General features: G+C 43.6%; 1 protein-coding gene across 3 annotated transcripts in view; it reads right to left on the bottom strand.

Annotated features, from left to right (window-relative positions):
* PCBP4 (poly(rC) binding protein 4) overlaps positions 1-26,887 on the bottom strand; it is a 216,734-nt gene that overhangs the window by 55,887 nt on the left and 133,960 nt on the right. For all 3 annotated transcript variants that reach the window (XM_086938725.1, XM_086938727.1, XM_086938726.1), the window contains exons 3-5: positions 18,417-18,440; positions 18,298-18,330; positions 14,778-14,894 (exon numbers count right to left, since the gene is read on the bottom strand). In XM_086938725.1, coding sequence (XP_086794851.1) covers positions 14,778-14,894; positions 18,298-18,330; positions 18,417-18,440 — 174 coding nt within the window. The remainder of the gene's footprint in view (positions 1-14,777; positions 14,895-18,297; positions 18,331-18,416; positions 18,441-26,887) is intronic.

Here is a 26,887-nt window from a genome sequence, read left to right on the forward strand (position 1 = left end):
TCCATCTACGTTCGACAAGTTTACATTATTTCCTGAGGATAGCCAACTCCTCGTTGTACCAAGAGCTGGATTCCCGAGAGCGGGCTCTGATCCAGACAGCTGGGATCAAAGAGTCTAAGGCTTGGGTCAGGCAGGTATTAAAGTTTCCATAGTCTAACTCTGTGTCGCCCTCTATTTCAGGCGGGTTCGCATTGAGGAGGGCATGGAAATCCTCGAGACGTAGCTTTCGCCAAGGGCATTTGAGAACTCGTTGGGCATTGTTCCCGCTAGACGCCTCGTGTATAGGACATGACATGGTCACCATCATGATTAGAAAAGATTGGGTCCAGAAGATGACCCCCCTGTGGGTGGGGCTCGTGACTAGCTGGCAAAGTTGAAATGCTGCAAGGTCAGCTAATAGGCTATTAATTTTATGGTCGGAAATAAGGTCAAAATGGAGATTAAGATCTCCAAAAATATTAAAGTTGGCAGTTGTAATTGCCAATGAGCCTACTATTTCTACAAGGGATTTAGTGAAACTGCTGTCCTGTCCAGGTGGTCTATAAATCAGAAGACCTGATAGCGTTAGGTGAGAATTTATCTTAATGCTATACCGGGCACATTCGCTTCCCTGAATATCCATTTTGGTGAATTGACATAGGTATTGTGCTTTGAGTATGACCGCGATACCTCCACCTCTAGACTGTCTGTTAAGAGTATGGGCAGAGTAACCCGTTGGAGTGGCCAAGTTGATGATAGTATTCATGTCGTCATGGAGCCATGTTTCTGTAAGAAACAGGATGTCCAGTGCGTGTTCCTCAACTAGATCATGGACTTCCATGTGATGTTTGGCCAATGATCTAGTGTTGAGCTGTGCTATCAACAATGGTTGTTGTGGGTTGGTGGTAAAGGGAGAGGGAGGGACAATAGGCTTAGGGAGCATATACCCGCAGGTACATTTGAAAGCGCCCTTTCTGTATCGGGGAAATGTCTTGCGACACAATGTAGATAGGTTATTAAGGCCTATGAGTGTGTCTCTAGAGTAGGTATATCTCGCAGATACCTTATAGCCAGGGTTCCTGGTGAGAGGCGACGTACTGGCGCGGACGGGCGCAGACGGGCTTGTTTTAGGCGCGTCTTCGGCGCACGCCCGCTGCGCGCGCCCACTGCGCGCTTCACTCGCCATCCCCTTATAGGTCAAGGGCCCATCTGAATGCTGTGTGGTGAACAACGGAAGTCTAATCAATTTCGGTGTGATAGAACAACAACTTCCCTCCACAGCAATCTGCCGAGGCAGCGGTGGACCGGGGAAGCGACAGTAAGTAAAAAACACTTATCACACAACAGGTTTAAAAATATAAACGTCAATGTTCGCCACTCGCTCTGCACGCAGCGCGCGTCTCCTACTAGCAATCAGTTGGGACGGCTGGCTGAGGCTCCTTAAGTAGCGCTGTGCAGGCCCCTGAATGCTGTGTGGTGCACAACGGAAGTCTAATTACTTCCGGTGTGATAGGACAACAACTTCCCTCCACAGCAATCTGCCGAGGCAGCGGTGGACCCGGGAAGCGACAGTAAGTAAAAAACACTTATCATGCAACAGGTTTAAAAATATAAACGTCAATGTTCGCCACTCGCTCTGCACGCAGCGCGCGTCTCCTATAGCAATCAGATGTGGATGGGAAGATGTGTCAGAAACTGTTCCAGATGTGCAAATTACCAGATGTTCCTTAAAGCCCTCATTCACCCTCAAAAGGACATGAACAGCATGGCATTGTTCAAAGAATAATGGTGTGCTGTCGTGGCCAGGGGTGGGATAGAAAATATTTACTGCGTGTGTTAGAAATGTGCGGGGTACCGATCAAGAAGCTGATTGCATGTGGGATGATCATACTACTAGAGGGCTTATGTTCAAATTCTTTTGTACAAGGAAATACTGAACATTATAATTTTGCTGTTCAAGATGGTAAAGAGTGCCACCAGTAGCCCAAGTAGGAAAAGATTATTACGCTTGTGGAAATCACAAGATGAACCACATTTAATTAGAACTTGCAGGGGAGGAGGTACGCCGTGAACCAAGATGGCCGCATAAGCTCCCGGCTCCGCCGACCTCCACCGGCGGCCCGTCTATCCTGTTCTCTATCCTCTACCCACGCCCTGAGCCTGGATGTATGAAGGTTACCTGATGCCAACGGCGCTTTCCCGGATTTTCTGTTCACTTCAGCGACGAAGTTATGTCGGGTTCCATTTTCGGCCTACTCCCGGGCTGCCGCTGGGACCTCGATTTTTGAAATACTCAAGAGAGACCTGATCAACATCGGCTGTGGGACCGCGATTGTGGCCGGTCTTCCGGGTCTGAATATTTTTTCCACCCTTGAGTCCCTTGTCCTCGTTGATGGATGATGCCGGAGTAGAGACACTGTGCTGTGCTGTGATCCTCCTGCACCGGGACTGTGGGTTGTGTGCCTGACCCTCGTTTCCCGTCCCGGGGACTGACGGGCTGCACCCACGGCCGGTGTGTGTGCTGATTTGCTAGTCTGGGGCGCCTGTGTTGTTACTATCGCCAAATGTGTACCCGGAGCCCGGCGATGTGGGCTGGAGATTGTGTCCCCCCCCGTCCTTTGGACCCCGGGATGGAGGGGGTGAAAGGCGCACATTCACTGATATCCGTAATGGCGGCGATTGGGGCGCTCCGCTTGCAATTTACCAACGCATGTGTCTCCCTGGCGGCGAAACTGGATGATCTCTGCTCGAGACCGGCCACAGACGCTACAGCGCCTGCACAGAACTCTGCGGTCCAGTCGAGTGAATTGACCCGCCATCTCAGGGTGCCCGTGCGGCAGCCCGACTTTGTTTCTCTGCGAGTCGGCCTCACTTTTCCCCTCATCCTCTACAGTACACGGTCTTCCCTCTACATCTCCTATCCGATGGTGTATCGTCGCTGGCTGTCCTGCACTTCATTGTCGAGTCTCAGGGTCCCGTCTACGGGGCTCGCCATTTTCCTTTGTTTCGGCCCGTCTGCATGAGGGATGCCGCCATTTTGTGACCGGACTTTGTTCCATCTTCACTGCTCTGATCTGCCACGGACGCTTTGGCTGCCTCTGGTCGGATGTGGTTTGGTCGGGATGTGCTCCGGAACGGATTCGCCCTGGTCAGGGCTGACTTTGAGGTTTATTTGCCCCTTGCCACTGCTTCGGACCATTTGAGACGCTCCCTTTGTTTGCACTGATATGCCTTTGGTAATGGATCTCCTTGTGATGCTTGCAGGGTTGACTTCTGTTTTTCTGGGGTTGCTCCGTTTAGTTTTGCCGGGACTGCACCAAATCCCTCACCGGGCTCGGGGTAGGAGGTGGGGGGGGGGTTTCATGGTGACTATCCTCCCCGTAATATTGCTGACTGTTTAGTATTGCTTGATGATGATTGTGCTATGGGGGGGTTGCCGCTGGTGGGGGGTGCCAGGTGTCCGGGGGCTTGTTTGTTTTTTCTCCTCCTCCGCTTCTTCTTATATTTTCCCTTCTGTGGGGCAGTTTCGGGGCGACAGGCACGCTGTTAGTGGGTTAGGCCGTAGCCATTACAGGGGTGCAGGGTGGCGGGTGTGGGGGGGGTTTGTTATTTTAGTTTGTTTTGTTCTATGATCCCTATCGCTCTTTTCCGTCTTTGGGAGGGTTCTTTCCTCTTTAGTAGGGTTGGCTGTCTCTTGGTCTCGCACCTTTCTTTCTTTTTCCGGCTTTTTGATGAGCCTCTGTTTTTCTGTTCTGGGGGGGTAGGCTCTCTGGGGTGATTTTAGAAATGTGGATTATTGTAATATGGTTTATTGTCCAATATCATCGCCGTGGCTGCCTAGATTGCATAGATGCCTATGGCATTGCCTGTCTCCGATAGTATTCGGGGTAAAATCCCTTTCGTCTCCTTGGTGCTTCTATCCTTTGAGGTGTGATGTCCTTGTTGTTGCAGCCCCTACTTCTCTTCTTAACTTTTAAAATGAAAACCTCATATCCTGTTGCGAGCCCCTCAACCGCTCCTTATATACTTCGATATATCCTGTTTACTGATTTGCTCTAGTTTCTCCTGTTTCATTGACTGTTTTTGAGGCCGGCCATGATGGTTGTGGGCCTGCGCATGTATCTCCTTCTTTTATGAATAAAGGTTTTAAAAAAAAAAAAAAATAATAATAATAATTAGAACTTGCAGAGAAAGTGGACCTTTGCAAAGAAAAGCTGCATAGCTCCCCAAGCTTAGCGAGAGTGAGGGAGATCTGCCCCATGCAGCAGTGATGAAAAGCAAACCTTACTATGCAGCAAGCAAGGTTGTGCTCCTTCTGCCTCTCTAACCATAATAAAGCTTAATCTGGCAGAACCTAGCTCTCTGACTTCAATAAAAAAAAAACATTCTCCAAAACCACAAGTAAACTCTGCCATCATTAGCACAGATTTCTATCTTGCAGCAAGTATTAGCAATCCACGTTATAGACAGTCTACTGGCTTCTAAAGAAATAGAGGTGGGAGTGTCCAAGATGGTGCCCTTGTGAGACCCATCCCATGGAGCTCCACTACATGAGTACTACATGGAGGCGGCTGCGGGGTTCTCGCGGGCCCCACAATGAGTGACATAGGGCCTGGAGGTGCCCCTCATCGTCTAGGGCAAGGAAGGATCCCGTTTTGCCTAGAGAGTTCACCCTGGAGCCTGATGAAAGGTGAGCGGACTATGGCGGCCGCAGCATCTTTCTGAGAGTGGACTCCGAAGTGGGCCATGTTTGACAGGCTCCCAGCCTGTGTTTGCTCTCCCAGCCTTATTTATTTATTTATAAAGTTTTATATAGCGCAAACAAGATCCCGAAGGATATCAGAGCACTTTACAATGCGTAGTGTACTGCCTTTAGAGGGCAAATGAGTGCAACCCGATCACCGCTACCCGTAGGGTGGAACCCCTGCACTGATTGCTGGCTCCGCGCCGACACTGGATTGGGAACGGAGCCTGTGCCGTGTGCTGAACGCTGTGAGATGGCCATGCTCCCACATTGGGTCCAATACCTACTACTCTGCGTGGTCCAGGACAGGCTGCTCAGTAGACCCCTGCTGTCTTTCACCAATCTCCCTGCTGGGTGACAGCCAGACCAGCGCAGAACACGAGAAGCTGCACCTTAGGATTGCCCAGGCCTTTGAAGGCGGGCCCATGAGGCCGGGGATATGTGGCAGATGTAGCGTCACCCGGTGCGGCTCTCTGACAGCCTACGTCACTACGCCCGACAGCTGGGGTGCTACTGATGTGGCCTGTGTCCCCTCCCCCTCATGGAAAAGCCTGATTTTCTCCACCAGACACTCTGTGAGTGCCAGGATCGGAGTTGACTCACCGTACAGCCATGTCCTCGCAGCACAACACAAAAAATGATGCCACTCTTAAAGATATGTTCGCCAAACCCCCATCATAAAAACTAGACCAGGGCGGGGAAGGAATATTTTCCACACCCCCACCCACAGAGCTGGCTGCAACAGGCTCCCAAAATGAAGATGCACTGGTCACAAGGGCACTCCTGGAGAAGCTCTTCAGACCCTCCAGGACGGTATCACTGCACTGAAGAAAGACATAGCAGCGGACATGAAGGATATCAGATGGAACTTAGGCCAACTGGGCCAACGTGTTGGCTCCTTGTAATAAACAACCGACTCCTGTGTGGAAGAACTGGATGGCCACTTTCTGGAACTAATTGAACTGCAAGGAACGAACTTGGGGCTCCACTATCAACTAGAAGATCTTGTAAACAGATTTAGATGTGCCAACATTCGCATATGAAGAGTCCCATTGCAGGCTGAATCTGGAAAGCTGGAGGACTATGTCATTCGCCTGTTGTTTCGTCATGTGGCCCCAGAACTTCAAGACCAGATGATCATCCTTGACCATACCCATAGAGCGGGATGGCCTATCCACTCCCCAGGACAATCACAAGATATCCTCACCTGTCTGCACTACTACAGACAGAAGGTAGCCATTATGTCTGTTGTACGCGACAGGAATGTCATCAACTTTGAAGACACTAAGGTCTGGCTCACCCAGGATCTTCTCTCAATATCACTCCAGCGTCATCGATATCTTCGACATCTGACTGACTTTCTACGTGACAAAGGTCTCAAGTACAAGTGGGGCATTCCTTTCGGCTCCAAGTTGTCTGGGACATAAGACTATGAGTATCTGGACCCTAGATGAGGCCTGATCTCTTATGGGTATGGCCGCCCTCCTAGAGGACCCCTCCACTCAATTGCCATTGCCGCACCCCACATCCCCTCACGCAGGTATGCGTCAATCTTCTCACCCATCGAAGAAGCTGGTTCGTAAGCCAATGGAGAAGAAAAGCCTAAAGGAAGGAGCAGCATTGCTACACCAACAACAACACTGCACCAGTGCATCAGAAGCAGACAGCGAACATTGAATTTCTGGGACATTTGCAGAAGTGACGGCAAGTGGTGACGTCCCATTGTTTAGAAGCCCCTGTTGTTTGATACCTGCAATGGCTCAGGGACAGGCCTGACTCCTTTGCTGTTGTAACCTTTTAACGGAGGAACTCCCATGCTACAATGAATTGGAGGACTGCCACGGTTTGTCGCCAATGACATGGACCCTCAAGTTTGGTATACCATGTTCCCAGGAGGGGAACTTATTCGGTGTATTGTTTATTGTTCTTCCCTCCTTCCTCGCCCAACATCCTATAGCAATGCACATACTCCTTAGGCACCACCATACAGACGAACCTCTGGGGATAAATGTTTGCTTCCAGGCCCCCACCAGGTTTTTATGGGTCCCTGATACCCCTTTGCTTGAATGTTCAGGCTTCAATGCCCCAGCAAAACACCTGGTGCTCCTATCCTTCCTAAGGGATGCTAAATACGATGTTTGCCTTATCCAAGAAACACACCTCCTTAAGGCTGACTGGCAACGCCTGCATTCCCGATGGTTTGACAGTCAATACTTTTTTTTGGGGCAGGGAAAGAGGGCAGGGGTGGCGAATCTTTTAGCTACACATTTCCCAAGGAAGGTGAAATAACCACATACAGACCTACTTGATAGGATACTCTCGCTGGGAATAGATCTCAATTGCCACATGTTTATGCTGGCTAATCTCTTTGCCCCAAATGACCACCAAGAAGCCTTTATTAAGGATGTCATAGGCTGTGTTCTTGCTTCCCCGGGCACAGATATCATTGTAGGAGGGGACTTTAATATTGTGCCTGATGCCGAAGTGGATAGATCCCCTCAGAGGGTGGGACAAACCGGTGTTCTTACTGCAACATGCAAACAGTGGTTAACGGACCCAGGAATAGTGGACGTGTGGGGACATCGGCACTCGACTATGAAGGACTATATCTTTTTTTGCTTTTTTTATGCCAGAATGGGGGTTGGATATTGGGTTGGCTGCCCTCTATGGCCATTCTCCCATCGCTCTTCGGTGTGCCTTTCCTAGTTCCACACCTCCCCCTTGTTCATGGCGCCTCAACCACAAACTTCTTATTTACGGAAGACGGTCACTGACATCACAGCCGCTATCAATTTCTTTTTAGCTGCCAATGGGACTCCAGACACACCCATAGCTTTACTGTGGAACACACTGAAGGAGGTGATATGGTGCCAGTTTATTGCAATAGCTGCTCGTCTCAATATAGACACGATATTGTGCTCAGTTGGAGGCCAACATTAGGGACCTAGAGGAATCACACAAACAGTCTGGTTCCTTTGCAATGGAGCACCCACTTACGACGGCCCCCAAAGTCTTAAGGCTCTAGTCATGGATAAGGCAGAATATGTCTTGCTGCACACAAAACAAACATACTATGCAGGTGGGAGCAGGACGGGGAGGTTGCTTGCCTACCCTCTTCGCTCGCAAGCTGTGCAGCGAACAAAGGGTAGAGACACTCATAGGTCCCGGTGGGTAGCACAACCCATCACGAAGGGCTAATCTTCAAGGAGTTTGAATGCTTTTATGCCACTCTTAATACAGTGGAGGAGCTGGACTCGGAAATGTGGCTTCATATTCATATCTGACGCTTGCCCCCTTGTCCCACATTCCCCAGGGAGTTGCATCCAAATTAGATGGAGATATGTCCCCTTCCGAAGTCCTCATGACCATATGGCACCTGCGGCCAGGCAAAGCTTCCGGGCATGATGGCTACAATGCGGATTGCTATTAAACCTTTCCGCCACTAATAGCTCTCATACTGGTGCACCTTTATAACTCCTTTAGTTCTGCAGTTACCCTGAAACATACAATTCAACTAGTAACCATAACATTAATTCCCAAGCCTGGCAAAGATCCTGAGCAGTGCCCCTCCTACCGCCCAATTTCATTTCTCAACGTAGATTCCAAGACCTTCACTGAGGTTTTAGCACATCGTCTATACAAGAACTAGTGGACCCTGACCAGATTGGGTTTATTCCTGAAAGAGGCTGTAGTGACAGAACAGAACGAATTTGGATAAGACGCATTGCTCCCATATTCCGGCCCTTCTCCTTTCCATTGATGCGTAGAAGGCCTTTGAGCCGGTCCATTGGCCGTATCTGCGCCTGGGGTTGGAGAGATTTGGCCTTGGCCCACGCTTCTGTCAGTGGATTCAATGGAGTTATACATCTCCTAGAGCGATGGTGAGAGTCAATAGGATTCTGTCAGAGCCCTTTACCATCTCCAGAGGCCTCCGCCAAGACTGCCCTTTATCCCCATTACTGTTCGCCTTGTATATGGAACCCTTTGCTAAAAGGATACGTGGCAATCGGGACATAACGGGCATACCTATGGGCGGCAGGGAACATAAGGCAGCGTTGTACGCTGATGATGTCTTACTGGTTTTGTTAAACGTGCATGTCTCTTTTCCCGCGGTGATGAGAGAATTGGCTGCTTTTGGGTTGACCTCTGGATATAAAACAAATCGACAGAAATCCTGAGTGCTAAACCTTACCATCCCGAAGGCTGATCAAGCGTTGCTTGAAATGCGGTTCTCATTAGTCTGGGCATTGCAAGTAATAGGATACTTGGGTTTACAACTTTACCGCACACCTGGGTGTACTGCTGAATGCAATTATGCTGCCCTGATGGCATCTGCCCGCTCTGACCTCTCCAAGTGGAAGGGAGATGGCCTCTCATGGTTGGAGTGCCTAGCCTCTGTTAAAATGGCACTCTGACTAAAGATCATTTCTGCTATGTAGACGCTGCCACTCCAACCCCAACCACATGTACTCGATTAGTTACAACACCTCCTTGAAGTCTTCATTTGGGCGGGAAAGAAGGACCACATGGCAAAGAATCAAGCATATTTGCCTCAGTCGGAGGGTGGGCTGGAAGCTCCACACCTACTGTGCTATTATCAGGCAGCACAGCTTCACTACATGGTGGAATGGTCTAGACCTAGCACCGAAAAACATTGGTGTTTCATACACCAGGTGGTGGCCAGCATCCATATTTGGAAGGTGCCCTGGTAGAGGTCTATGTGTCATCAGTACTCCGAGCTATGAGGGGAGTTTGAGACAGGGTGCAAGTCCAGCAGAAACGGTCTACTCCCATTTAACCACAGCCGCCTATTATAGGGTACCCAGATTTCCCCCCCAACCATGTGGTAGGAAGCCAACTGCAAAAGGATGGGTGACTTCTTTGACATGGATGGCCTCATGGATTTTACTCAAATCCAAGCTGCGATGGTCTCCGGCCCACAGCCTACTGGCAGTATGCTGCTATCGGACACTGGGTCTCCCGCCCTCAGGTCCGCTCCCATGCCTGTAGGCCTCTTACCCCCGTTGAAACATGGTTTCTCATCCGCTCTACTGTCAAATGCCTGCTCTCTGACATCTATGCATTTCTTAACACATCCCACGCCCCCTTTAAATTGCCTGCTCATCGACGATGGGAAGAGGAGTGCAAGCGCAAATTTACCTCTAAAGAGTGGAGTGATATCCTCCACTGTGCCTCAGCCTGCAGCACCTCTAGCCAAGAAATGTTTCTTAAAATTGCACACTACTGGTACTATACACCAGCCAGGGTCACCCAATGGAAGGGGGATAGCAACAATGCCTGCTGGCGACGCTGCAGTCAAATTGGTACTCTTACACACCTCCTTTTGGCATTGTCCCAAAATATGAAATTTCTGGACAGAGGTCCTGGCAGCAGTAGGCAAAATATATGATACCAATATCCCTAGATTCCTAAGTTATATCCTACTGGGTTTTCCAAACACCTTGAAAAATCCCCTAAAATCCACAAAAGGATGCGCCATCACCTTGATGCTTGAGCTGCCAAACCACTCCTGCTCTCTTGATGGGGCTCAGACAAAATCCCAATGAGACTGGATTGGCTGCATAAACTGTGAGAACTAATGGGTATGGAGAAACTGATGACGGTCGTGACTAGTATGCTACTGCAGTTTGATAAGACAGGGGGGGCCCTGCATACGATGTAATTCAGACAAATATGGAGAATTGACCTGTCCGATGTATCTGAATGTACTTTGCCTGACACACATGCCTGGCTGACCCACTGCGTGACTGGATACCCTTCGTCCTCTCTTCCAGCCCCCCCCCCCCCTCCTCATTTTGTGATTGTGTCCAGCGCTCTTCGGCGTATGTTATTCACATACAATATCCTTATGGCTGTCCGCCTTTTTTCAGACTCCTTTCCTCCGGGTAACTGTTTGATTGTCTTGCCGTTTTAAGTTTGTTTATTATTCCCCATCCGCTTGTGGTTGTGATGGGAAGCTTTTGTACCTTTTTCTAAAACTCAATAAAAAGATTTAAGCCATGAAGAAAGAGAGGCGCCAATTTAAAGTGTTCATCCCTGTATGCAGAGCCTTTAACTCGATCAACTCATCTTGCCTGCATGTGTCTGCTCCAGTATTTACAGAGTGCAAACCTAGCTGTTGAGTCACCCAAGAATTGTAAAAATGAGACGGTGTGATGACCGAGTCCAAGGATGAGAACACTTCAAAATTACAATAGTGGTGAAAGGGAGCTCGAGGGACCTCTGCAGAATGACTGGTCGGGGGCTACTTAGGGCCAGGGTTAAGTTTCTTCTGATTGAGCCTATAGGGAAATCCCTGGAACCAACTATGTCTGTCTTCAAACCACCCTTTCATTCATTATATTCTTCAAACATACATTCAAAACTCATATTGAGCCCACCTCAATACCAAGTACATTCTCAAAATTAAAATGTAGCGCTTACAGTATTTTATTAGTATAAAATCTTCTTATTTTATCCCAACACTTAAAATTTCGGAAATACTCCCGAAAAAGTACACATAAGCAATAAATTAAAAACTTTAGTACAATTTATACATTTCACTCCATGTGGTCATAAAATAATACATAAACAGTTTAAAGAAAAAAAGCATGAAACATAATCATAAAACACCACTAGAGTTGCTGCACTTAAAAAACAGTTCTAATATTCTGATTGGATTTTAATCTGATCCAATAGCCCTATGTATTTCGTAAGGGACACTTAGTACAGGAATTCCCATGTATCTCAAGGTCCCCCAGCTTTTTTTGGAATCCTTGTTCTAACATGGGCGTCGACGCGTTTCGGTGGCTTAGACCAATAGATATGGGGCCACCTTCTTCAGGACAGTATGTCTTATGGGGTCACTTCTTTCATTTGATAGAGTTACTTCTTAAAGGTATCTGGTGGTTTCGTTTAAAGAGTACAGTCCTACTGTAATCTTGTAGGTAAGTAGATACTCCCAGTTTAAAATGTACATTTCTTTTTGTAAAGCAATAGTGTATATATTCTTCCTTCGCTTTTCCTTCTTTAAAGGAGGAAGCTATTTACTGCAAATTCATACCATGATGATGTATGAAATCCACATAGATACATGTCTTTTCTTAGATGTGTAGACTCCTGTATATGATATTATGAGGCGGGAAATCCCCCTGTTGTCTCTATCGGGTTGACTCTTAAATTGTCTTTTCCCCGATCACTCGAAAGTCTCTAATCTGTGTGTCATGGACCGCCTCGCTCCGCTCCTCGTTTTGATAGTATAGAGTGCAAACCTAGCTATTGAGTCACCAAAGAATTGTACAAATGAGACGGTGTGATGACCGAGTCCAAGGATGAGAACACTTCAAAATTACAATAGTGGTGAAAGGGAGCTCGAGGGACCTCTGCAGAATGACTGGTCGGGGGCTGCTTAGGGCCAGGGTTAAGTTTCTTCTGATACTTATTTAGACAGTCGGTGTTTCAGATTAAACCCTATAGTTGCCTTTTTACCCTACAACTCTCACTTACCAACAGTCCCAGCAGTGAATTACCTCACCATAGGCCAAAGGCCCACCTTTGACCCCTTTCATGGGGTTTTGACCATTGATTTATCTCAGAATCCCTCTGCTAAACTGAGAATTTGTTCCCCACATACAAAGCCTTAAATTGTACTTCTTCCCTGACCAAACATCTAAATGTCTGTTCATAGTCTAACAGCATGGAGGAGTGATCTAGTTGCAGTGGGTGCTAACCAATTACCCAATTCAGATAATTTTTTAGTTCAATTCAATAGAATGTAATTCAGTTCAATTCAGAGAGATGTGTTAAAATGTCTTTAAGTCCGAAAATGTGTGATATGCAAATCACTAAGGACGCGCTCATTCAACGTGAAACCTAGGGTTTCTTAACTCATTTCAACATGATTTGATGATCTTGCTTCAATGAAAACCATTCATCAGTATCTTGAATTCATCATATATTTTATTTCATTTCCACATATTTTTCCATGTTATTATTTTAGAACTTCATTTCAAAAATATATAATTTCAAAGCATTATGTCATGCCCAATGCATTTCGGGTTAAGAGCGTAACCCTTCTTCAGGGGCCTGTGAACAATGAAAACATACAGGACCTTAGCAGTCAGCAAACGAACCATGGATAGTTTATAAACACATTCAACTTGATTAGGTACCATATTACTTTCATATATTCATGTGTTTCATATATTTCATATATTATACCAACACGAGTTGTGATTCATCAAAATTAAAAAATACATAAGCAAAAAACGGCAATTCATTGCGAAATACGTACTACACATGAGGCATAAAATATAATCACTGGTTTTAGAAAACGAAAGTAGATTGCATGCAGTGCAATGATATAAACATGTCTAATGCAATGAAAACCACGAGTAGAGTAACGTTTCGGCAAATGGGAAATGGAAAATTGGGGGAATTAACTTACTGAGTGAGTAACACTTGGGGTTCTCGGCGTCTCGTACACGGAACCGGGTCTGTGTCGAGCGGGACCTGTCTGCGGGGGTAATGTTACCAGGTGAACAGGTCACGTGGTTTCCGGTTTACGATAAGTGTAAAGGATCGAAACCGCATAGATCTATATTAAAAAATATGTGTATAAAACCAAAGTGGGTAGAAGTGAACATACATAGAATGCAAAAATAAAAGCATGGACGTAAACGGTTATTGTAACCTGCCGAATCAAATGACGCTTTCTAATAGGTCAATGAACTCTATCACGTGATGTGAATAAGGCAGTAAACAAACGGCAAAGTATGATAAAAAGGCTAGGGCGAATAAAGTTATCTGAATAAAAAAGAGGTTAGAGAAGTCTATAGCAATAATAAACAAATGATAAAGAGACAGGATGATAAAAAATGAATCGAGAGTATGGGATCAACGGAATGAACGCCCCCAGAGGGGGAAGTCAAAACAGCAGAAATGCAATATACAATGATAATACGTGAGACATCTTTCATTACATTAAACATCAGAATTAATTGCACAGTTATGATTAAATCGTATGATGAACAGTAGTATAAGTCTTACACCAGTGGTGTGGGGAATGGAAAGGACCTCAGAGTTCCAAGTTGTGGCTACATTTTACAGAAAACATTAGAATTCAATTCTGTCATTTATCCCTGACGATTGCAGGGAGTTGAGTTTTTTTATCCAGAAAAATTCAGCTTGTAAGCGCTGTTTGACAGGGTCCATGTCACAATGCTGTGGTAATATCTCCAGTATGGTAAATCTGAGTTGAGCGATTTGGTGGTGGTTTTCAAGCCAGTGGGTGGCCACGGCTGATTTAGTGTTTTTCATGCGAATGTTACTTTTGTGCTCTGATATTCTTACTTTTATCTTTCTCTCTGTTTGGCCTACATATATTTTGCCACAAGGGCATTTGATTACATAAATTACATTTTTAGAGTCACAGGTACCATTGTATTGTAGGTTTATTTGATGGCCTTTTGTCGGGTGCATGAATGTATTTTCTGTTATGACATTGCTACAATGTACGCAATTCAAGCATTTGGACATGCTTTTATATACGCTCTTAACCCGAAATGCATTGGGCATGACGTAATGCTTTGAAATTATATATTTTTGAAATGAAGTTCTAAAATAATGACATGGAAAAATATGTGGAAATGAAATAAAATATATGATGAATTCAAGATACTGATGAATGGTTTTCATTGAAGCAAGATCATCAAATCATGTTGAAATGAGTTAAGAAACCCTAGGTTTCACGTTGAATGAGCGCGTCCTTAGTGATTTGCATATCACACATTTTCGGATTACGTAAGGCATTGCTAGGCACAGTGTGACAAGGTCAGCGCCGACACCAACCAACCTGAAGAATAATTGTGTATCAGCGAGTGCACGGAGATAACAGTTTTTGTAAAATGTCTTTAAGTACCACAGAGGGAGAGAGGAAAGAGAGAGAAATTGTTGGGTGCCTACTGCTAGGTGTATTTTTTAAATGTAAGTGCTTCCACCCATCAAGGTTCTGCGACAACCAATCCCCTGCCTCCACATGTGAAGTATGATTTACCTCTGTGAGTTTGAAGGTGATCATTGAGACCGCTTCAAAGACAGCGTCAGTGGGTCCAGTGATGGTGGTGATCCTGGAAGGAGAGGGACCCTCAGAGATGGAGACCCGTGCACTGCTCTGAAACAAACAAGGGCAAGTTGAAGAGGTGCAGTGACAGCCTTAGCAACAGTTCCTGCATCTCAATCCGCAAGAGAGGAATTGTAGGAGAATGAGTTCAAACACCTAATACTATCAGGCATTATTTTGTTCCACCCCTCGCCTTGCTTCTCTTCCCACTGAAATTTCAAAGATTATCACCTTCATTGTGGAGAAGTGTGGCTCAGGGGTTAGAGGCGGCAGACCCGGAAGCTGAGATCGGCCCTGGACCAGGGTTCAATTCCCCGCCTCGGCGGGTCTTGGGCTCTAAATTCCATGGGCTCGATAATTCTCGCTCCGGAGCCTTCTCGACTCACGGGTTCACACTCTGCGACTCTGGGCAATAGCTTGCTTAATCTCCACAAAGGCCCCTCGCGGCGGGATGCCTGGCTTTCACCTTGTGGTTACCCTGCTGGGGTTATCTCACAGGGGAATACCAGGACGGGTTCCCTAAGCAAGCGCCGGGAAACCCACTGCGGGTAGCTGTGCGCTATATAAGCTCAAATACATTTACATTTACATATAAGAAAACGCACTCCAAGATAAAAAATGTTTTTTTTTTAACTCACTGCCCCCTTGAAACGATTTCAGAAAAAACTCTACCTATCTCTACCAGAAATGTACGCAAGCTAGAAGTACATGTTGCACATTGCTGTCAAATGTGTTAATTTGATAATGTCTTCATTGTTCATGATTAAAATTACTTACACATTTTTTTAAGGCTTCTAGAATTCATTTCTCGTTTGTTCTGATGGTGATGTTATCTTCATAGCTTCTACACCCAACTCAGCAATGGCTGATTATTGCACTTGGATCACTCAATCACACCTTCAGCACAATTGGTTGAAGAAGTAACAACCATAAGACAAAGCCTTTCATGCTACTAAAATTGAAAATGATCCGACTTCTAACAAGAAATGATTTTACGTTCCTTATAAATGCAAATTGCTACCACAATAAAACCCTTGAATACCTTATTTATAGGAAGATACCAGCATGTTAAAAACATTCTTAATACTGAAGTATTCAACACCTGAAAGAGTGTCTCACCAGTTTGAAAGTGATGAGACACTCATTCCCCCTCATTGACCAGCTGACATTTAACAGCACGCGAAGCATTCAGCTTAACTTATAACCCACTGTGAACTCGACAGTTCCTACCATCAACACCATGAAATTCACCTGCTTCACCTTTTCAAATCATTATAGACTGCCCTTGCTTTGAAGCTCCTTCAATGGTAACCATCATCAGTTGCATATACCTATAGTGAATTTCTGGCTGCCTAGGACATTCTTGGCACATACTACTGCGGAAAAAGCTAACCATTTATGCTAATGATTCTTACATTTATCATGCAATACCAAAATGAAATTTCTAGGTGAAAGTCGTTGCCTCTTTAATACTGTTGCATATATATCCTAGTTGCCTTCACAGTCACCAGAGACAATTCACAAAAATGAAATCAGATAGAAATTTCAAACATCTAAGACCAAAGAGCCAAAATGTGAGATCACCGAAAATGACAAAGAGCGTACAATCGTCAGTCTTATTGCTGACTATGACACCATGACACCACTAAAGTAGCTGACTCTGCTTCAAGGTTAGGTGAAAACTCTCCACGACAATGATAGGACCCCTAACATGGAAGCAAAAATAACCCAGATGAGAAGTGGTGGCAAAATGTACATTCAATACTTCCAAAAAGATGTTGCTCTCTAGAGGATAATGATGAGCAACTTCGACCAAGGTTAGTATCGCAGGCAGATGGGAAATGGTAAGGAAGGAGAAAAAGAGTTAAAGACAGCCATAGAGAGGGACCCAGAGAGACAAGGTTACTTTGGAGCTTGCAGCTGACCTCTGGTGTGACTCACAGGTCACCTGTTTGAAAACTGCCAGGAGGAAATAACAGCATAAGGAAATCTGGGTAAATCAATAGACCCTTGTAGGCTTGAGCGATGAACAATCTAAGGTAAAAACTGTCTACAAGGGATTTAATTTATGCTCAAAGTTTGTGATTATTTCTTGGTATAGATCAGAATGTTTGTCATAAGATCAAACAAAAAAGTGTCCGTAGGACTACAGCAGTGAAACAAAAGATTAGAAGAATAAACACACAGAAAATCCTATTTATAGGAAAATTATATTCTGTATTTAGTCTGTCAGAAATTAATTCAAGGGGATACATTAAGTAAAAACATAAGCAACAGATGTCATGAAACGATGTGTAAATTAATTAAACAAATCAGGTCATAACAAACATCAGCTCCAAGACTTAGAAAAGAGCAACTTGTAACAAGAATTGACAAATGTCACTCTTAAGAACACAAATTCCTTGGGAGGTGATGTGAAGGTCGACGTTTCGGTCTTTGAAGCAGTAGTCTATTAGACCATCATCAGGACAGGTAGAGATTGCAGAGGAACCCCCTGTGTAAATACAATATAACTAAATTAGTGATTTATTCAGTTTCAAAACTACAAGTGATGACGCTTAAAATGTCATCACGTGTAGTTTTGAAACTTACAAGTTGTTCTTTTCTAAGTCTTGGAGCTGATGTTTGTTATGACCTGATTTGTTTAATTAATTTACACATCTTTTCATGACATCTGTTGCTTATGTTTTTACTTAATGTATTGCCTTGAATTCATTTCTGACAGACTAAATACAGAATATATTTTCATGTAAATAGGATTTTTCGTGTGCTTATTCATCTAATCTTTTGATTCACTGCTGTAGTCCTACGGACACTTTTTTGTTTGATCTTATGACAAACATTCTGATCTATATCAAGAAATAATCATAATCTTTGAGCATAAATTAAATCCCTTGTAGACAATTTTTACCTTAGGAGGAAATAACAGCCTTTTTTCTGTCCAAGGTTGATACATTTAGTCCCATTAAATTAGGTAATAATGGAACCTGTTCTTTTATAACACTTACAAACAGCAAAAACTGTGATACTAATGACGAGCCAAATAAAACTAAGGCCATGATCTAGATCTTGGCGGACAGGTTACTCCATCACAACGGTGACCGGTCTCCCCTCCGCCGAAATATATATCCCAAAAGGATATAATGGGGTGTTATATTTTGACAGACAGGATATTTGTCACCATTGTTAGGGAGCAACCCGTCCGCCAAGATCTAAATCAGGCCCTAAGTTTCAATAGTATTATATGGAAAGAAGAGTCTAAGAAATGGAAAAAGGTTTGAACAAAAGAATGAAGGAAATAGGTGGATAAAGAGAAGGTGGTGATCACAAAAGTGATACAGATAGAAATAAATGTAAGGAAGAGAAACGCGAAAGGGAGAGGCATGAAAGAGTTATGAAGCAGCCAGAACAGGCAAGGAGGAGGAGAGAGAAGCATAGCCACACAAATTCTTACTTGTTCCCGGATTCCTTTGATCGTTTCTCCTTTCTGAAAGAATTAAAAGGAAAAGGAAATTGATCAAACAGTGATGAGGCCAACAATCTAAAAATGTTACTTGAGAGAAAATACATTACCTTTCCAATGATGCTCCCTACTTCCTGCAAAGAGACAGAAAGATAGAAATCAGACATAGAAAAATAAGTGTTCTTGGCTCTTCCGGGGGCAGGGGAGGGAAACCGACATGAACTTACAAGTGAGAAGGGGAGCAGATTATTGCTGATGTAAATGTCTGCCTTGAACAATACTGATCTGCCAGAGTCCTTAATGCCACCATTGAAAAGGGAAGCTGAAGAGAAGGGGGGAGTGATTTATTTCAGTGATTTGTTTATGTCCCTCGCTGGCCAACTATTGGTTTTCTAGTTCATTTGATGTCAGGTGGTTTATTAATGCTGATATGTACACATTGTTGCTATTCTTTTAAAACTCAATAAAAAAACTAAAAACATCTATTTTTAAACATCACTGACCCATAAGGGAAAGAGTTCCGTCGCCATGCTGGTTATATGCCCTGGATCTCTGAAGGAGCCACCTACAGGATTGAGGACGACATTAATTGCCATTGCCCTTTCTCACCTTGTGGTTGCATACAGCATTGAAGGTAACATTGAGTCACTGGGACTTTCAATCTTCTACTTAGTACTGGTGGAATTATATCCCCGTCACCATGCTGTGCTTATTTTGTTTAAAAAAAATAAGTGCCATGACCATCGTCAAGGGGCCACTGCAGCTTGGGCCACCCATTGTTCGAGCCTACACTGGCAATGACAGTAAAACACAACAGCTAACCAACAGACTCTACAAGTGAGACAATTCAGACTATTCCAGGCCCCCAAAGTTATAAGAATGGCTTGGGCGGTAGGTATTAGTCATTTTAAATGCATACTGAATGAATATACAACTGTTGTTGTGTTCCCCTCTAAATTAGATAGACAGTACCACAATATGGCAGACTGTCATAGTGCCGGTGTTGACAATTAAGTGCCTGTGCCGAGCACCGGAAACCAACCGCTCAAATTAAGCATGGGGTAGTAGGCTTATTTTCAAAGGTGTCAGCCCTAAGGCCCTCATTATGAGTGGACTGTTAACAGGTTTCACCTGACATGGACAGCTACTGGGCCCATTACAATTACAAATTTAGTAGAAACACTGCTACTCAGTGGTATTACACCTGGATTTTTCATCTGCTTCAAGCAGGCAAAATCTCTGGGTGCAATAATGCGAAAAACATGTGAAAATCAGTACAGACAATCCTATTTCCAGAAAGTAAGTCCTGTTTCCCAAAAAATCATACTCATCATTATCCCTCTCACCCTTAAAAACTATCGGACTGGATAGGAATAACAGGAATTTTTATTGGTCATTCCTAATGACGTCTTCAGTGTAAAACGACTTTTCAGTTAGTGGCCTCACTCTACTTTGCAGATTGATAACTTGTAAAGGGCAGAGTAGACTGTACTGTAATATCCATTCGATACATGGTCTCTCTTTGGATAGTCAACTTTAGAAGTGGCCACATGGTTTTGCCACCTCCTCGTTCAATCCCTAGTCCACTTCTTGAAGGAGTACCTGACCCTGAGAGCCTTCCAAGTTCATTCAGTCTTCAGTCTAAGAATTGTTTCCCAAACTATGAGTCAGGACTCACTGACGGAACTTACTCGTGAGACTCAAGCTCATTTTTGATGGGCAGTGGAAATTCTGGTTTATATGTAAGTAATATTTAAAATGATTAGCACTGCTGTGCACCAGTGCACAGATACAGAACAATGCCCCAAAATTAAGTTTTAAAGCAAACCCTTGCAATTCATCCCATGGAAGACTCCAGGAGAAACTTCTAGTATTTGTTGCTGTTGGTTTTTCTTTATTTCTGTAAGCCATTTTTTCACAGAATGTGCTAACTATACGCAATCATACACAACCATGCCACTTGTTTATGATCTTCACTCATAGACTGGAAAATATGGATGTGATCTAATGGCCACAGCTGTCGACTTTGGATCTGATGAATAAGGTTTAAGTCCTGGTGTTGGCTCAATGGCCTTTCATTCTGGGCAAATAACTTAATATTGTATATATATATACATATACATATATATATATATACATATATATATATATATATATATATATATATATATATATATATATATATATATATATATATATATATATATATATATATATTCACTGGAAAAAACAAAGGTTAAAGGAATGTTACAGTGAAAATGTCAGTTAGAACATATCGTTTTAAATTAACCAAACCACTGAAATTCAGAGGTTAAAGTTATGTCAAGTAACTATAACTTTTACCCTAAAGTAACTATAACTCATCCCTCGCCATGCACTGCTTATGACCTCAAATATTACATCACTCTTGACATGTTCTATGAATTCATTGATAACACCACTGCAACATCTGATATGAGTTCATTGATGACAACACTGTGCATAGCGGGCAAGTTATAGTTAGTTTAGGGAACGAGTTATAGTTATGGCCCACACACTGACCTATCAGACCAGTCTGTCGGGCACTGCCTGATTGCCCTATCGACCAGTCCGACAGTGGGGGGGTTCTCAAATTTGCTAAAATCAGTGGCATCGACATCCACGATTTTTCACAAGTTTTGTGATTTTAATGAACAGATGCTAGAGGCCAGCACTTTACTCTGAAAAGTGTTACATCTCCAGACTCCAGTGCAGTTCACCATCTGCCACTTGAATGGGCAGAACAATATCTTCGCCACAGTCCATTTTTGACGGGCATGGTCACGCTTGTGACGTTTACAAACAGTTGCTGCTATTACATTAACCCCTTAAGCGCTGCGCCCGTCCAGATGCCGACGGCACCACTACCTCGGGAGTGCTGCCATCGGCCGTTGGACGTTCCAACTGCACCTGCGCAATGGAACGTTCAGCACTGGAGCTGGACGTTCCAAAGCAGCTAAGGTGTTAAAAAATCATCCCTTGAAGCTAAGTGGGTTGTGAAAGTTTTATATTTTAAGAATTGGGTTTTGATACTAGAATGTTTGGGAAGCACTGGTCTGAGGGCACACTCTCTGAAGATCTCTCTGACAATGGGAAATTATTCTCTAAACCTCACTTTCTTCCATTTGTGCATCTTCACATGGTGCTTATTTAATATATTATTTCGTATTACAAGAAGAAGTAAAGGGGGGTTGTGGTTGGTCTAGACCCGTAAATAAGGTGGTAAAACAACAACAAAACTATTTTGTAGACGGTGCAACTACGCCATCTACTAAAAAGAAGCTAAATCAATTTCAGGGTAAACTAAAGAGGTTATTTACTGTTTGGTGGGAAGCTTCCAGCCGAGGTGGAGGAGACCATAACCTGCCAGTTATAGAGAGCCAGACACATTTAGAGATGGACCACTGGAGGAGATCTCTGTGCCTTCTGAGGAGCTGCCACTCTAGCATGTACGTTTGATGAGTGGCCACCATTCTTCATGCGGCAGATGATCCGACAAAGAGGGTTTGGATTTTGAAAAACAATAAACTCATGGCCCTGACACCTTGGCAGTTTCCTCCCAGGGTGTGGGGCCAAGTGTATTTTTTCTGGGGGCCTCAAGCAAGAATAAAGTATATCAGAACCTCCATCCTAAACAGGGTGGAGCGTCTGAGGTACCTAAATCTATGGCCTGGTGTCTGTGGGGCCCTCGGTCTAAGGTTTCCACCACACATCCAGAGGAGCAACTGTTGGTAAAAATAGGAGTGTTCTGGGGGGCGTGGCTTGCGCCCGGCGTGAATGGCTGCTCGTCCGTAGCTCTCTGGAGATAGCGGGAGCGGACACGGACCAACGATGCCTTCTCTCCCTGCGAAATGACTGCAAACTGCAGAATTATCAGTCAGAAACTGTGAAGCACACTTTCCCAGCCTATGTGGCTGAAGGTATTTAGCCGTTTCTGAGTTTCTCTCATCCTACCGCGGCTCCGACTTTCTTTCCGCCGCCATTTTGGGACTCTCAGTACGGCGCTTTTCGTGCCACTCTTCACAGCGACGCAACTGCTCTCCTCTCAGCCCAGCTGGCTTCCTGCCTGAACTCAATTTTTTCTTTGCTGCGCTGTTGTGGGCCCCTCTGAGGATACCTTCCACACAGAATGTTCGACTTCTGATGATGTTTCTACAGCTTTCTTAACCCCAGGCCTCCATTTTGAGATGCTGCTTTCACTCTCCTCATGGTCAGCATGTTTCTTTCCATAATTACACGCATATACTGCTTTCATTGTATATATTGCCTGTAAGTGGATTTTCATGCTTCTTTGGCTGCTGTATTTCAAAGGAACTGTTTTGCTGATTTGAAGTGAAGATTTTTATCGCAGCACCGATAACTTCTCTCAAGACTAGGTTTCTTCATGTTTTCATTCAGAAACCTTTCTGTTGCTGTCAGAAGTGATTTTTTTCTACACCTTGATGTTTCCTGCACTTCTATCTTCAAGTCGGATGTGCCATTATCACCTAAATGTGACTTTCTAGGCTGGCCTATACTTCCTGACAGGATTTGGAGCTATTGCCTTTGCCCTGTATCTTTTGGTGTTGGTATATTTATATTTTCTATTATTGACTTGCAGATGGTTGCCTGCTTTTCCGTTCACTCCTTGTAAGGAGCCTAATTTCATTGCTGCTCTGGTACTTTCTTTTCTGCTCTATTTTTACTCAGCTGATACCCTCTACACAGCACTGCTTCTTATTATTCCCCTATATTGGGTCTTACTTATGGGTAAATTGCTCAAGGAATCTTCTCTTGCTAAAACCACTGCCCGTAAGTTCCTGATCCACACAAGCTCAGGATATCAGTGTTTATCCATGGCTGAGTCAAATTCCTCCTCTTCTCCATCTGCTTCTCCTACGAAGACCTCTTCACCAGCAAATACGCCCACTACTCTTAGTGGTAAAGCTTCCTCCAAGAGACTAAAGAAGGACCCACCTTCCCCTCCTACATCAACCTCTTCAGTCACCATGGATTTGCTCCTTGAGGAAATCAGGGCTCTACCCCTCTTTGTTGAAGAAACTACTGCTACTCTCCAGGAAACCACTTCTACTCTTCAAGAACTCTCTAACAAATGGTTGACTGTGGAAGGTCGCGTCACAACATTGGAACAACATGTGGACTCCTTAAATGCCTCCGCCTCCAAGGTGGACTCCCTCTGCTCTCAAGTCTCCAGCCTCCACAAGCAAATTGAAAATTTGGAAAATAGAAATCGTCGTAACAACCTTCGTATTTATGGCCTGGTGGAAAATTCAGAGGGATCGGATCCAATTTCTTTCCTTAAGTCCTTCTTGCCTAAACATTTGAAGCTTCCAGAAGGTCCTCCGCTGAACAACCAGAGAGCACATCGACTGGGTTCTTTGCCACATCATGCATCTGCTCCTTCAATGAGTAAACCTAGAGGGATGATTCTTTACTTCCTCGAATACACAGACTTATTAAAAGTCCTGGCAGCCGCTAGGGCTTTGAAGAAAATTACTTGGTCTGGAAATACCTTATTTTTTGTTCAAGACTATGCTAAATCAACTGTTGATCGTCGTACGGAATTTTTGGCATTGAGACCCCAGTTAGGCTCCATCTGTGCCAGATATGGCCTCTATCACCCATGCCTCTTTCGCGTTACTGTCAACAACAAGACTACTTCTTATGAAGATCCAATGAAACTCAAGAGCTTTCTTTACTCCTTCAATGCTGACTCCATGGATACTGCTTCTTCATCTGCTGCTCCATAGTATACCTTAGCATATGTTACACTTTCTTCATCTGCATATGTCTTCTTCGCTCTGTTTCTAGGATATGCTCTTTCATTTCTTCCTTGTCTCTTTATTGTTCTTACAGTTTTAATCTTCTTAGCTCTCTCTTCCTCTTCTCTTTTCTATTTCTTCATCTCCTCTCACTGAGCTTTTCCTTCTCTCTTTGCTCTCCAATTGTACTTTTTATAGTTACTTGTTTTCTTTCATATAATTAACATGTTCCTTCTTTTCACAGGTTGTCTACCCATTACTCCTTCCTCTCCTATGTTCGTTCGTGGCTCGTTGGTGCTGTTTCCCTCCTCCGTGAGTTCGGATATGCGTCATTCCCTCATATGGCCTCCCACCCTCCCTCCATCCGTTTGATCTACAGTTTATGTAAGTTTTTACTTCTTTCTTTGTCTGTCTTTTTTGTTTATATCTTCCTATTCTTCAATGGTCCTTCCTCTCTTCTTTTTTCTCTTCTTGCCCTTCCTACACTTTTCTCCTTACTCTCTCTCTCTTTTTTCTTTCCTTCTTCCTCTACTTTTTTTGCTTTATTATTTCACTATTTCTTACCTGATCAGTTATCTGTTTCCATGGACGTTCTGTTGTATTGTATGCTTTATGTGTTATCATATTGTTTTATCTTGTTACATTCAGAGTTACCTCGTGGAATGTTAAAGGATTAAATAATCCTATTAAAAGACAGCGAGTGTTATCTCACCTGTCCAAACTAAAGACAGATATTGCTATGTTACAAGAGTCTCATCTTTCTGATGTTAAAGCTTCTAAATTGACGAGACTCTGGGTTGGTAATGTTTTCTTTTCACCAGCTTTAAGCAAAAAGAATGGGGTGGTTATCTTAGTTCATAAAAAATTCACAGTTTCTGTTATCCATCAAGAATCAGACTCTGATGGTCGTTGGGTACTTATAAAATTACTAATTGACAATGTACCTTTGGTTATTTTTAATGTTTATGCTCCTGTAACTGTTGATAATACTTTTTGGCCATTTATTTCTGATAAGTTGGTTTCCCTTGATGATGATTATATTATTTTCGGTGGTGATTGTAATCAAGTCCATGATCCCATTCTTGATAGAAATTCTCCTGTTAAATTTGTTAATTCTAAAATGCATAATCAATTTACCTCGGCCACCCGTCGTAAACCCTTGGTTGATATATGGAGACTCTGTCATCCTGATCTCCAAGAATTTAGTTACTTTTCCCCTCCCCACAAGACACAATCCCGCATTGATTATCTTTTTCTCAGTAAATCTTTAACACAGTGTACACTTGCTTCAGAAATAGGCTCTATTCTTATCTCTGACCATGCCCCAGTTTTTGTTGACTTTGATTTGGTCCCTTTCTCTCCTCCCTCTGGCAGATGGCGTTTTAATAATTCCCTTCTTGCAGACCCTAAATTCTCTGGTTAATTCAGTTCTTTTATTGCTGACTTTTTTGCTATCAATTCCACCCCAGACTCTTCTCCAACCATGATTTGGGACTCTTTTAAAGCTACCGCTAGAGGTTTTATCATTAATTACGTCTCCCAGAAGAAAAAGAAATTCGAGAAACAGTCTTCCCAACTTTTGACTCAAATTAAACAATTGGAACATACCTATTTTCACTCCTACTCGGATGCCTCCTTAAAAGACCTCATTACTGCTAAAGTTGCCTTCAATAAAATATCTACTGACGCCGCTGCTTCTTATCTTTAAAGAAGTAGTGCTCGATATTATGGAGGTCAGAATAAAATGGGTACGCTTTTAGCTAACTATTTGAAAATTCGCCGCGATAGAACTCGGATCATAATTGATTCTTCTGGTATCTCCCACTTTAAGGATGATGACATCTTGCAGGAGTTTGTCTCTTTCTACAAAGATCTCTATACCCCTGAGTCCTCCCCGCTTCCTTCTGATTTATCCTCTTACTTTTATTCCATCCCTCCTCCGTCTTCTTCCCATGTTGATTTTGCTTCACTTGAAGCTGATATATCCCTCCAAGAAATATCCCATGCAGTATCAGTTTTAAAACGTGGTAAGGCCCCTGGCCCTGATGGCTTCTCTATTGAATTCTATGATCATTTTTCGAAACTTCTTCTTCCCCACATGCTCGCTTTATTTAACTCTTTTATTGCAAATGGTTCTTCCCAAGGTACCTTCCAGGACGCTATGATCTGCCTCATCCCCAAAGACAATGAGTAAATACCTTATATAGACAAGGTTATGTCTCACTATGAGATCGAATGCTAGCAGAAAGGGAAGGACTGCCGCGAATTAGATGATGGTCTGATATTGTCGACTTTCCTTTTGTAACTAAACTGTATACCAATTGCTACCTCTTGTCAAAACTAATTCATACAACTATCTCACATCCTGAAACGATATAACCGCTACCTCATAGGTATGACAAAAAGGACAAATGACATAACCTCATGTTGTAAAGTTAACTCGTATTATCATCGACGAACCTGAGTGGAATGTAGTTACTTAAGCACTCACTATAGCCATATAATTATCTACCTCATATCTATTTGTTTGCTTAATGGTTATCTTCTTGTTAATATTTAAACTACTTGTATGTGAAGCGCTCTGATACCCACGGGTCTTGTTCGCGCTATATAAAACTTTAAATAAATAAAATAAATAAAAACAACAAAGATCCTTCTTTTTGTAAAAATTACCACCCCATTTCCATTGTTAATACGGATTATAAGATTTTTGCTAAATTACTTGCCCTGCGTATTGATCCCATTTTACCCGAACTTATAGGTCCTGAACAATCAGGTTTTGTGAAGGGACGTTTGTCTTC

Source organism: Lissotriton vulgaris, chromosome 9 (assembly GCF_964263255.1).
Source record: "Lissotriton vulgaris chromosome 9, aLisVul1.2, whole genome shotgun sequence".
Taxonomy (NCBI): Eukaryota; Metazoa; Chordata; class Amphibia; order Caudata; family Salamandridae; genus Lissotriton; species Lissotriton vulgaris.